Source organism: Hemiscyllium ocellatum, chromosome 15 (assembly GCF_020745735.1).
Source record: "Hemiscyllium ocellatum isolate sHemOce1 chromosome 15, sHemOce1.pat.X.cur, whole genome shotgun sequence".
NCBI classification, from domain to species: domain Eukaryota; kingdom Metazoa; phylum Chordata; class Chondrichthyes; order Orectolobiformes; family Hemiscylliidae; genus Hemiscyllium; species Hemiscyllium ocellatum.
The window spans coordinates 30,324,013-30,336,379 of NC_083415.1; the positions used below are offsets into that span (position 1 = coordinate 30,324,013).

The 12,367-nt window shown below is 37.6% G+C and overlaps 1 protein-coding gene across 2 annotated transcripts in view; it reads left to right on the forward strand.

Moving 5' to 3' along the window:
• LOC132822921 (cadherin-4-like) overlaps window positions 1-12,367 on the forward strand; it is a 672,789-nt gene that overhangs the window by 626,770 nt on the left and 33,652 nt on the right. For both annotated transcript variants that reach the window (XM_060836327.1, XM_060836328.1), the window contains 2 exons: window positions 9,180-9,413; window positions 9,499-9,638. In XM_060836327.1, coding sequence (XP_060692310.1) covers window positions 9,180-9,413; window positions 9,499-9,638 — 374 coding nt within the window. The remainder of the gene's footprint in view (window positions 1-9,179; window positions 9,414-9,498; window positions 9,639-12,367) is intronic.

The window sequence follows — 12,367 nt, forward strand, 5'->3', positions numbered from 1 at the left end:
GAATTAGCAAATAAATCTTCAATAGAACCTTGTATCAGGAATTATGGCTGCCAGATTATTGTAGAAAAACATTTGTCTGCTTAAGTGTCATTTTGGGAAAGACATCTGCTGTCAACAATGTGTCTGCCCGATCCAGCATGGAAGGATGGGTTAAATAGCCTTCTTCTCAATGTCACTCCATATCTAAAGCAATGTGCTTGACTCTTAACTGCTCTCAAATAGCCTGTAAGTCACTGAAGAGAAACTAGAGATGCATAAAATACTTTTCCCTTGTTGTGATATCCACATCCCATGAATGGATTAGAAATACCATACCAGGTTTCTGACTTTATGTCTGCTGTGAACAAGCATAACTTCTTCTCTTTCACGCTGTGTAGAGTAGTGATAAATGGCTCCATTTCGGAATGGCAGGCAGTGACCAGTGGGGTACCGCAGGGATCAGTGCTGGGACCACAGCTTTTTACAATATATATTAACGACATAGAAGATAGTATTAGTAATATCATTAGCAAATTTGCTGATGATACTAAGCTGGGTGGCAGGGTGAAATGTGAGGAGGATGTTAGGAGATTACAGGGTGACCTGGACAGGTTAGGTAGTGGTCAGATGCATGGCAGATGTAGTTTAATCTGGATAAATGTATGGTTATCCATTTTAGTGGCAAGAACAGGAAGGCAGATTACTACCTAAATGGAATCAATTTAGGTAAAGGGGCAGAACAAAGAGATCTGGGTGTTCTTGTACACCAGTCAATGAAGGTAAGCATGCAAGTACAGCAGATAGTGAAGAAGGCTAATAGCATGCGGGCCTTCATAACAAGACGGATTGAGTATAGAAGCAGAGAGGTTCTTCTGCAGCTGTACAGAGCCCTGGTGAGACCACACCTGGAGTATGGTGTGCAGTTTTAGTCTCCAAATTTGAGGAAAGACATTCTGGCTATTGAGGGAGTGCAGCGTAGGTTCACGAGGTCAATTCCTGGAATGGCGGAACTACCTTACGCTGAAATACTGGAGCGACTGGGCTTGTATACCCTTGAGTTTAGAAGACTGAGAGGGGATCTGATTGAGACATATAAGATTATTAAAGGATTGGACACTCTGGAGGCAGGAAACATGTTTCCGCTGATGGGTGAGTGCCAAACCAGAGGACACAGCTTAAAAATACAGGGTAGACCATTTAGAACAGAGATGAGGACAAACTTCTTCACCCAGAGAGTGGTGGCTGTGTGGAATGTTCTGCTCCAGAGGGCAGTGGAGGCCCAGTCTCTGAATTCATTTAAGAAAGAGTTGGATAGAGCTCTCAAGGTTGGTGGAATCAAGGGTTATGGAGATAAGGCAGGAACAGGATACTGATTAAGGATGATCGGCCATGATCATATTGAATGGTGGTGCAGGCTCAAAGGGCAGAATGGCCTACTCATGCACCTATTGTCTATTGCTGTCTTTTACCCGTGACGTGCCACTTGAATGAGCTTTGACCTTTCTGAACTTGGACATAATTTCCATGTGGATTATTTACTGAAATTTAACAGGCTGATATTCATCTCAACAACTCGCCTACACTTGAAAAAAATAGACTTTCATCTTGTTTATAATGTGAACCCAGATTAGAGATGAAGATATGTAAATATGTTGTCTTCCAGTTTCTCAATGGCCTACACTTTGGCCTGATCCATCTCATGGGTTTTAAATTTGGAGGTGCCAAACCATTAAAGAAACTGTGTTTCTTTTTTGCTTAATATGCTTTATGAGTTTGAGGGAAAAAAAGAGGAAATGTGTTTAGTTCTATAAACAGTGTAGATTTTTTATCAGAATGATTTTTCACCCGAGAGTGTACATCATTTTATTTGTATATACTGATCCACTGTGAGATTACCTACAGTATGAAAAAAAATCACATAAAGGTACAGATATTCTGATGTCTGGATAGTTATTTCTGCAGCATCGATGGAGCTATGCATTGTTGTCATGCAGAAATCCTGACACAGCTAACTCTGAGGAAAATAGCCACGAAATTGAAATTTCAATGGCCAAGTTCCATGCTTCTGGAACTTTTTGAGAATTTGGAGGGCCCTTGAGTTTGACATTACCCAGGAATTGATTAAAAATCTACTCTAACTTGTGCGGAGGGGAACTATTAAAGGAACCTTTGAGTTACTATTGACTCCTCTTGATCACTGACCCACTCAGACGTAACATCTCCAAATCTGATGGGAACTTCTGGGATTAAGAATCCTTTGATGAAGTACAGAATTTGGGCAAATACAGCTCTGATTTTAAAGTCATGCAGAAGCAAAAGTACAAAAATAATTAAGTGCATCAATGAAAATTTAAAATGTTAGACATTGAGGCACCTGGAGCCAATCACAGTGACGCAAAGGGTTAGAGATGAGGCAAGACTTTCTGTGGAATGAAAGAGTGTCAGCAGAGCTTTAGTGTAGCTGAAGTACATGGATTGTGGTTAATAAAGGGCCAGGTGGAGATCAATTGAATACTTGAGTCTGAAGGTAGTAAGAGCAGGGTTGCGCGTTTCAGCAGATGTGGTTAGGGTCAAGGAAGTGAAAATGGATGTCTTTTGAGCTGGAGGGGATCCGGAATCAGAGGTTCATCAGGATACAAAATATCACACATGAAAACAGCCTAGTCAAGTCTAGTATGAGTACTAGACTCAAAATATTAACTCAGCAAGTACTGCCAGAACTCTTGTGTTTCTCCACGTGTTTGTTTTAGCACTTAACTCAGTTCTGACTTCATCTCTTGAGTTCTGTAAACCCACTACAAAAGACCAAAAGCTGACACAGTCACTTACCTGCTTTCCAACCATCAAACAGTCCTGCCTGCTGGCTATGCTCTAACTGAAGCCACAGAGATAAACTCAAAGCAAAGAAACTTGCCCATCTTCACACATTTCCATGACAACGTGACACACATGGTCTGTTGGAGTATTAGGAATTTACAACCTTTAATTTTTAAGTTTCTTGTAATGCTGGGAAACTACATAAATAACATAAAATTTACTGGAGTAAATGTAGATGTCATGTTATAACTCCTTAACTAAGTCAGCTTATATAGTATTTATGGCTGTCACCGTTTTACACAAGTTGCCTTTTGAATTGTAATTATGTTAAGCCTGTGTGACTTGCTAGACTTGTTTTTATATTCATTCATATGTCAGAGTCGCTGGCTAAGATAGAATTTATTGTTCATTCCTAATTGCCCTTGAGCTGCCATCTTCAGCAGCTGCAGTCCATAAAATATATGTGTGCACACAGTGCTGTTAGGGAGGGAGTTCCAGAACAGCAACAGGAGGGAATAGAAATGTATTTCAATGGCATATTGGTATGACTAGTGCCCAGATGAGATTACCCAATGTTGTACTGTTCCTTAGAAGAGACCTCAAACTGTTAAGCTTTTAATTGAGGATGGAAGAACTAGCTCCCCTTGGTTACTTACCCAGCCCACAACAAGATTAATTTTAGAATGATTGTTTCCTTGTGGATACCTTTCCCCCATGGTCCAATTAATTTAAGGTTTAAAAGGAGCCAGTTGAACCAGGCTTTCTTGATTTAACAAAAAGAGTGAATTTATTGATTACTAAATGCAAGAAGAAATAGCAAGGGAACACAAATACACATTGATTAGAAATAAGAGGTGAGACTAAAAAACTGACTTTTCTTTAAAATAAGCTTTATGGAACTGTTTGTGAAGAGCAGATCATTGAATGTTTCTGCTTTTGCAGTGGATGTTACCAGTAACATATTCATTGGTAGTTCTACAGTCGCTTTTCTAAATTCTTGGCTTTGTGAACTGTTTGAAACACTTTGGTCCTGATTCCTTTCAGCCATTCCTGATGAAGGGCTTATGCCCAAAACGTTGATTCTCCTGCTCCTTGGATGCTGCCTGACTGGCTGTGCTTTTCCAGCACCTCTCTCTCTGAGTCTGATCTCCAGCATCTGCAGTCCTCACTTTCTCCTTTCTGCACCTGCTGACTGACAGCAAGCTGAGTGAGGGAGAGTCTGTTCCCTTTACTTCACCATCAGTCTGGAGGATTGAAATTACTGTCCTCAAACTGGATCACAATGGTCCACACGTGGGGATGTCAGTCCCTGTAACACACAGAAACTAGGGTTGAAGCTGTTTTTGGTCCCTGTACCTGTGTTTTACTGAAAGGTGGTAAATACATGTATGTCTCTTGCCAACATTGCTGTTGTTTGTTTTACCACTATGTTCACTTTCTGAGATAATCACAGGAGACTATAAATTCAGTTTGTAATATGGGTTCTCTCTTAGAAGCTTCGTTGACACCTTGCCAGATCTGAGTTCCCAGAGCCCTTCTCTCTCCAGCCAACCACTGCAGTCAACATTTAGCCAAGTGCCTCATTATAAAATAAAAACACTTATGGTAATTAAAGTTTTATATATCCATAGGTGATCTGGGGTCATGATCCATGGCAATGACACTTGGAGGAGAACTTGCAAGTTGGGTTCTCCCATGAATATATTGTCATTGCCCTTCTAGGAGGTAAAGGTCATGGATTTGTAAGTTTTTTGTAAGAGGCCTTGATGATTGAGTTGTTGGAGTTGCACCTGTCCAGACAAGTTGAGAATTTATCATCTGATGGGCTGACCTGTGTCTTGCTTATCCCACTGAACTTAGATTTAAAGCTACATTTCTAAAACTAAAAAGCTGTACCTCTAAAATATATGGAAAATTACATAAGGCAAATGTAACAGTATGAGTCAGTCAAAATCTTCAAAATATTAGTAATCAGAGAAGCTAAAAAGGAAAGTTGGATGTCAATAGTTTAGTGAGAATGAGGTCCAAAGAATAGGTTTCCTGGACAAGATGAGAAGATATTTGAAGAGATGAGTAAGAATCTAGAGAGTGAGACAAGTTCAGGGTGAGCGGATACGGAATTGTGACTTGGTGATTAAGGGAAAGAAGTGATGCAGCAATGACGGCTGAATGGATGATGTCAACCATAGTGTGTGAAAGAACTTCACTAACTGTTCACAATCAGTGTGGCAGCAGGAAGGGAAGGGAAGTTTAAGGAGGCACAAGTAATGGAGAAACAAAACTGGTATTATTGTTGCTTACAAGGACATAATGTAGTGAATATCTTTGACAGTCAGACCCACTAGTGATCGAGTGTAATACAAGCGGAAATTTCTGGAGAAACACAGCAAGTCTCAGCAACATCTGTAGAGAGAAAGACAACATTAATATTTCAAGTCCAGTGACCCCTCTTCAGAACTTCACTTATCTGTCTTGAAACATTAACTCAATTTTCTCTCCATAGATGTTGCCGATCTATTAAGTTTCTCCAGCAATTTCTGTTTTTGTTTCAGATTTCCATCATCCACAGTTATTTGTTTTATTTTAGTGCTCATGTATACTGGAGCAGGCCTACTGAGAAATGATTAAACTATCTGTGTGGCAAATAGACTCAAGAGGACAGATGATGAACTACATGAAATAATTATTGTTGAATTTTTTAGTGCAACAAACAAGGGGAATGAGAAGACAGGATCTCAACCAATGTCCTGGGTAGGGCTTGGGGAGACAATAGGAAATGGGCATTCTCAAATACAGGTGGGGAGACTGGGGTGAATTAAAGTATACTGCTTTAAAGAGAAGGGTGAGAGTTGATTTATTCATTAATTTCTCAACACCATGATCATATAAAAGGCTGTTGGATGAAGGGAGAGAACAGAATGGTTAAGCTAGTGTCTTCTTGACTGAAGGCAGCATTGTTTACCTTGACAGACGCATTGCAGAACAGAGAGAGATAACTGACTTTATTTCAAGGAGTCCCTTAAATGGGTGGCTTGAAGTAGAGGTGAATGAGAAGGAAGGACAGGAGCATAGTAGGTTTGAGATGGGACTGACTGCTAATTATGTGAATGATTGGAAACAGAGAGATTTCAGTTTGCATGGACATGTCAAAGTTTGGATGACACAATCTTGGTGACAAACAAAGAACAGGTCGGAGACAATAAGAAAGAGTCTAGAGTCAAAATCTGAGGTTTCAGTGTTTGAAAAGCCATAATCAAGATTGAAATTTTGTCCACAGTAATTATTTAATTTGGTTCTGTAACTGTAATGAGCTGTATGTATCAAGTGTCTGTAATGATTCTGTAGGATGTTTTTCTTTGCCAAAGAAAGACTGCTTGTGGTGAGTTTTTTTTTTCTTCTGTTCCAAATGATCCTAATACACATATATCTTCATATTCTTGGTGTTATTTTACTGTTGAGTTAAATTGTTTACATTTTATTTCACAGATAAAGAACAAAGTAATGTTCTTTATGTTATATATACTTATTGATTTGAATAAACAATATCTGCTTGTATTACATTTTTAAAATTATTCAGAAAGACAGAAGGAAATCAATGATGTTGTATGTGGTTATAATTAAATTTGAAGTAAGTATTCCCAAAATGTAAGAGTGTTTAACACAAGTTCATTTGCATCAATAAGCCATAGGTTAAACATTATTATTATAAAGTGTCTGGAATACTAGTTTCTGATGCAATCTCAAATGTTATGAATGTGTTAATAACTGTCGAGATAAGATGTCCGACAAAGTCTGAGAAACATGAAGAGATCTTATCATTCTTGTAAGTTACTACTCTTTAGAATACTAATATCAGGCTCAATATTCCAGCATGATCAAATAAGCAAGGTAACTGCCACAGCTTGCAGTTCATTACTCGATGACCATAGACATGTCATTTTGGGTTCTGCACAACAGGTCCTCTGTTTATAAAATCAGCTGATCCATTTTTACAGTTTCACTTGCACTTTATTTTGTTTTGCTGACTGGTTTGGGAGGAATGTAACAAACCTTTAGCATCGCAATCAAGATAACATTAACAAATTGGCTGTACTAATAATAACCTATTAAATAAAGATTTCTTTTTGCCCAAATATACCCTTAAACCACCTGAGGAGTTCAAAATGCAAATATTGTAAGTTTAAAAACTGAATTCTTGATTACTTTTTTGGTACTAACTTTGGTGCTAACATTCTGCTCATCTGTATGTTAAACATTTGTTAATCATGTTTTTAAACAATAGAAATACTTCCCCTTAATGTAAAGTCATTGGACATGTGTTTTGTGATACAGAGAAAATCCTTTGTACACATAATGAAATGGGCATTTATATATTCTATTAGCATACAACATTAAGGCTGTCTTTCTGAGTACAAGCCCACTTGAACACTCAAACTCTTGAAAACTAAGCTTTATCAAGTAATATTTACAAAATTAATTCATCAGATGTTCTTTTCAGAGTATTCTATGTAAATATACATTTTGAAAGATACTTTAAAATCTTCAAGGATGTATAGTGGGAATAAGAGAAGACATTGTCCACACTAGTTTAGGTAACTTGAACGTTTTCTAATCATTTCATTCTATTTAGATAGAATACTCTGAAAGTAGCATGTGCTTGAATTATTTTTGCAAATATGACTTGATAAAGCTTAATTTTTAAATGAGTTTGAGTGTCCAAGTACTCAGAAAGACAGCCTTAATGTTGTATGCTAATAGAATATATAAATGTCCATTTAAATATGACACAATTTGATAGACATGAAATTAAACTTGCTTATCTATATGTTAAACATTTGTTAATTTGGCATTGTGATATTTTTATACAAAATGCATATTTCCCCTCAATGCAATGTCATAGGATGTGTGTTTTGTGGTACAAGGAAAATCCATTACATAAGTAATGAAATGTGCATACATTAATACATAAAATTATTATTGCAGAATAAATGTTGGTAATAGATTTAATAAATAATCAGATATTCTGTACAAATTAGATTAGATTAGACTTACAGTGTGGAAACAGGCCCTTCGGCCCAACAAGTCCACACCGACCCGCCGAAGCACAACCCACCCGTACCCCTACATTTACCCTACCTAACACTACGGGCAATTTACCATGGCCAATTCACCTGACCCGCACATCTTTGCCCTGTGGAATGATAATGTGTTTGAGTTTGAAATATTGAGCTGAATCTTCCGAGAAGTGGCAATCACAGTTCGATTGTCACTTTGCTTCCTTTCACTTACCCTGCTCTGATGCAGGCTTCTTGAAAAACATGAAGTATACCTCACCCTGGAGTCTTCGAGTGTAGCAGGATCAATATTGAAGGCCTAACTATACACCCCTTTTACGCAGTGGTAACTGCTAAATTCTGGGGTTTAAAGGTCCAAACCCTGTTTACCAAATTCCCGTGGAAGGTAAGTATGTAAGCTAAGTGGGCAAGGCTGTCAACAGAGTAAGTTGGTAAGTTAGCAAGTGGGTGAGAGGAGGCAAGGTAGCTCATAATTGGGTGAAATGCTGGGGTAGCAGGTAGGGAGCATGGGGTAGGGTCACAAACAGTTGAGAGAGTAGAATTCATGGCAGGTAGTTGCAAAGGTATAATGACGGGTTAAGTGGATAAGGGAGTAGGATAGCAGATGTGGGTCATGTGTGTGCATGTCACTGGGTAAGGAGGTGTTATGGGTGCCAGTTGTGGATGAGATAGTAGAACGGATCACATGTCAGGAGGTTAAATTGAGCAGGTACAGTCTTGTGTTGGGCATCAGTCCAGGTGGTTTTAGGCCTAACACGTTATGAGTAATTGGTGAGGGTATGTGAGTTCTGTTATATAGTCATCCAAGAGTGAGAGCAGGCTTTAACCTCTGAGTCACTGTTCAATTGACTAAGTTGGAACTTTCCAAAGTCTCCAACTCTAACATATATTTGGGGACTTTTTTGCAGGGTTTCAAAAGCAGGGTAATTGCCCATCAGGAGTTTAAACTTCCTGGACAATTACCATGCAGTCAGTGTTGTCTGGAGACCAGAATCTGGGCCAACATTAATAATAACAGTCACAGCACTCCTGAGCTAATTAACTGATGTACTGAGATCCTGACAATTGGTTCCTCAGCTGGAGTATATTGAGTATCTTGTGGGTAATCATGGACTATAGTCATTTCTTCCATTTGTATGAAGAATGATCTCTCCTTATATCTAGTTTGTGTGAATTGTAAATCTGTCCTGCTTATGATTTACAATCACTGCTGAAATGATCTCTTTTTTTTAATTGAGGAAAAGCTCATTGAATTGTTCACAGAGTATTGAATTCCTTTTGCTTTCTCTCTCTCTCTGTATTCTTCAGGGGACTCTGCTCAGCTCAGTTTGAGGATCGGTTTCCTGGTCGCTGGTGTATACGATGTTCCAATCATAATTACAGATTCTGGTAATCCTCCATTATCTAGCACCTCTGTCATTAAAGTGAAAGTCTGCCCTTGTGATGAACATGGAGATTGTACAGCTATTGGTGCTATTGCAGCTGCTGGATTGGGCACAGGAGCCATTATTGCAATCCTTATATGCATCATCATTTTGTTAAGTAAGTATTACAGTGAGAACGAAATGACTAAATTGCTATCTGTATCATGCTGATAACATAATGACATACTTGTAACTTTTTTCAGTCCTGGTCTTGCTGTTTGTGGTGTGGATGAAACGCAGAGATAAGGAGCGACAGACAAAGCAACTTCTGATTGACCCAGAGGACGATGTCAGGGACAATATTCTGAAATATGATGAAGAGGGTGGCGGTGAAGAGGATCAGGTGAGAGTATAATTTGATGTGCCTTATTCATTCTCAGATACATTGATTGTATCCTCCACATACTATCAGCTTCACCCTCAGGGAAGCATCCGTTGTATATACAGTAAGGACAAGACTCTCGGGGCTTCTCAAACAAAAAGACCATTGTTCAGAAAAACTTAAAAGAAAACTGTTTAAACTCAGTCTCGCATAGGAAATGAAAAGGGTTAACAACATTTGTTGAGTATATCATTGTCTAACATAAAATTGTAATTTTGATATTTCTAGTTCATTGCATTTGTTTAAAGATCCACTGAAATAAAAGTTTATTGGAGCAAAATAATTATGCTGCATTCAGAGAAACACCTACATTTGACCTTGGCAATACTTTTACTGAAGCATATGTGCTGTAGTTTTAAACTGATTTTATTATCCAACTAAAGCAGTGAACTATTGCATTTCTGAAAGGGCTGTGTGACTAGCATGTTATACTGTGGTTTATTGCAGCAATGAATCATTATATCTGAAAAAATATTAGGATTAAATTTGAATTTATTGACTGCTATTGCCTCTAAAATAATACAGCATTTTTTCAACAATTATAAGAAAATTCAGAATGTGTGATGAAGAATAATGCAACAATAGCTTCATGTAAACAGCACTGTTTTTTTTTAAACACTGACAGTATATGCTTAGATAGCTGACTATGCTCTTGTTTTAGTAAATAAATGGCCTAATGGTTGCTGAATTTTGATGGACACTTGGGAGATAAAAGATAGGTTGGTAATTTACTGACTTTTTACAGATGAAATGAAGTAATTTGCAGTAAACATAAGGTTAATTGTTTTCTTCCTCATTGATGTAGTGCTACTTGATGACATATCTTGGATTGGTTGTATTCGAAAAGTACTCAAATGGCAACAGAATGGGTAGAGCTCACTTCAAGATTAAGTGATAGAAATATAAATGAGAGGTGGTGAGCAGTGTGGAAAAATCATCCAGATTGAAACGTTTTGGAATAGATAATTGCAAAAGAAGGCCCCTTGCAAATAAAACTGAAAAGTATAACCAGCCCATCAAGTCCAGTCCTTCCAGACATAATGCTATTTTCTTCCAAGCTCAGAGAAGCAAAAGGTCTGTGGCTAATCAATGATAACCTCTGGAAAGTTCTTCAACCCCATTAAAGCAATACAGCAAACTTCAGGAATTGTAATAAACTCTGCATTTTATTTTTCTAATCTGCCATGAAATGATGTTATGGATTGAGGCTCTGAGTTGTAACAGTTCCTTGGAATTGTGTGCATCATTGAAAACCATGGGAATTTCATTCTTTAAAATATCTTAACTTGCTCAACATGTTCATATTCCTTCTTTAAAAGTTGCATTGATAATGGTAGCTAATTAAATTTGCCCTAACATGCTTGAGAAGGGAAACAAATAAGTCAATACCAATCAACTTCTGCTCTACATAATTTATTTGCAATGGAAAAATTATTTTTGCAAAAACGTTTTAACACAATGTAGTTACTTTGCATGAAGAGTTATAATTTATAGTGCTCTCAGGATTGTTGGATCTGCAGATCAAGAATAGCAATTAAACTTAGATTGGAAGGTAGCAAAATCTGTTGAAGTATATTATAATTGTGATTTCTTTTTTGATACGTCAAAAGCTTATGCTTTGAGGAAGTATTTTTTCCAGCAGCTTTGTGTGGAGACCATTGAGTCAAACTGCGAAACATCAGCACTGACTAATTTGTAAAGCTGTAGAGTGCTCATCTCTTTTTTGGGCTTTTTAATGAATGAACTGATGTGATTTCCTGTCAGAGATAATGAACACTTGATTGAGGTCCATGCAAACATCAATCTGGAGAACAGGCTTATTATACTAGAACGAATAAACTACCCAGATGATCACCCTGTAGTAAGCAATTAAACAACTTTAGAGATATTTCTGTGCAACTATTATTAGACCAATCGAAAAGAGAGTTTTGAAAACTGAAGACCTTCTTTTGGAACAGTGGTAGTTTGCCTACCCATGGGCCAAGAGACTTGGATTCAAATCCTATCTGTTCCAGAGGTTTATAATAATGTCTTTGAGTAGGTAGGTGAGGGAAAATACCCAAAACCCCATGGGAAAAACTGGTTAAAAAGTGCTGAAGGACCATTTACTCTCCAAGAAGCTTATCATACTAGAACTAATAATGTAACCACATGGTCAATCTGTTGTAGGCAATCAAACAATCTTAGAGAAATTTCCATGTGAATATTATTAAACCAATTTAAACAGTAGTTATAAAAACTGATATCTGAACAGGTTGATTAGAAAAATAGGATTTTAAAAACATAAAAACTGATAACTGGGCTCCTGTGGTGCAGTGGTATTGTCCCTAGCTCTGGACCAGAATGATAGTGTCCAAATCCTATCTGCTCCAGAGATAACATCTCTGAACAGGTTGATCAGAAATAATTTTTAAAACAACACTAGGGATTAGATTGCACAATTATGCAGCTTTTGTACACTAAGGATTTACTAACATGCACAAATAAGACTGTGATGTTGATACTGGTTGACAATCAACACTCCAGTTCCAATTATTTGCATTAACCATGGTAGTAAACTTGATTAGCAGCATTATAATAAAGGAATGCATTCTTGTTTTCATTTTCTTTCCATCAGAAACACAAATTTACTGACAATTGCATCTAAAAGCAATCTGACACACTGTGTATAAAAAAAGCCTGCAGATAAT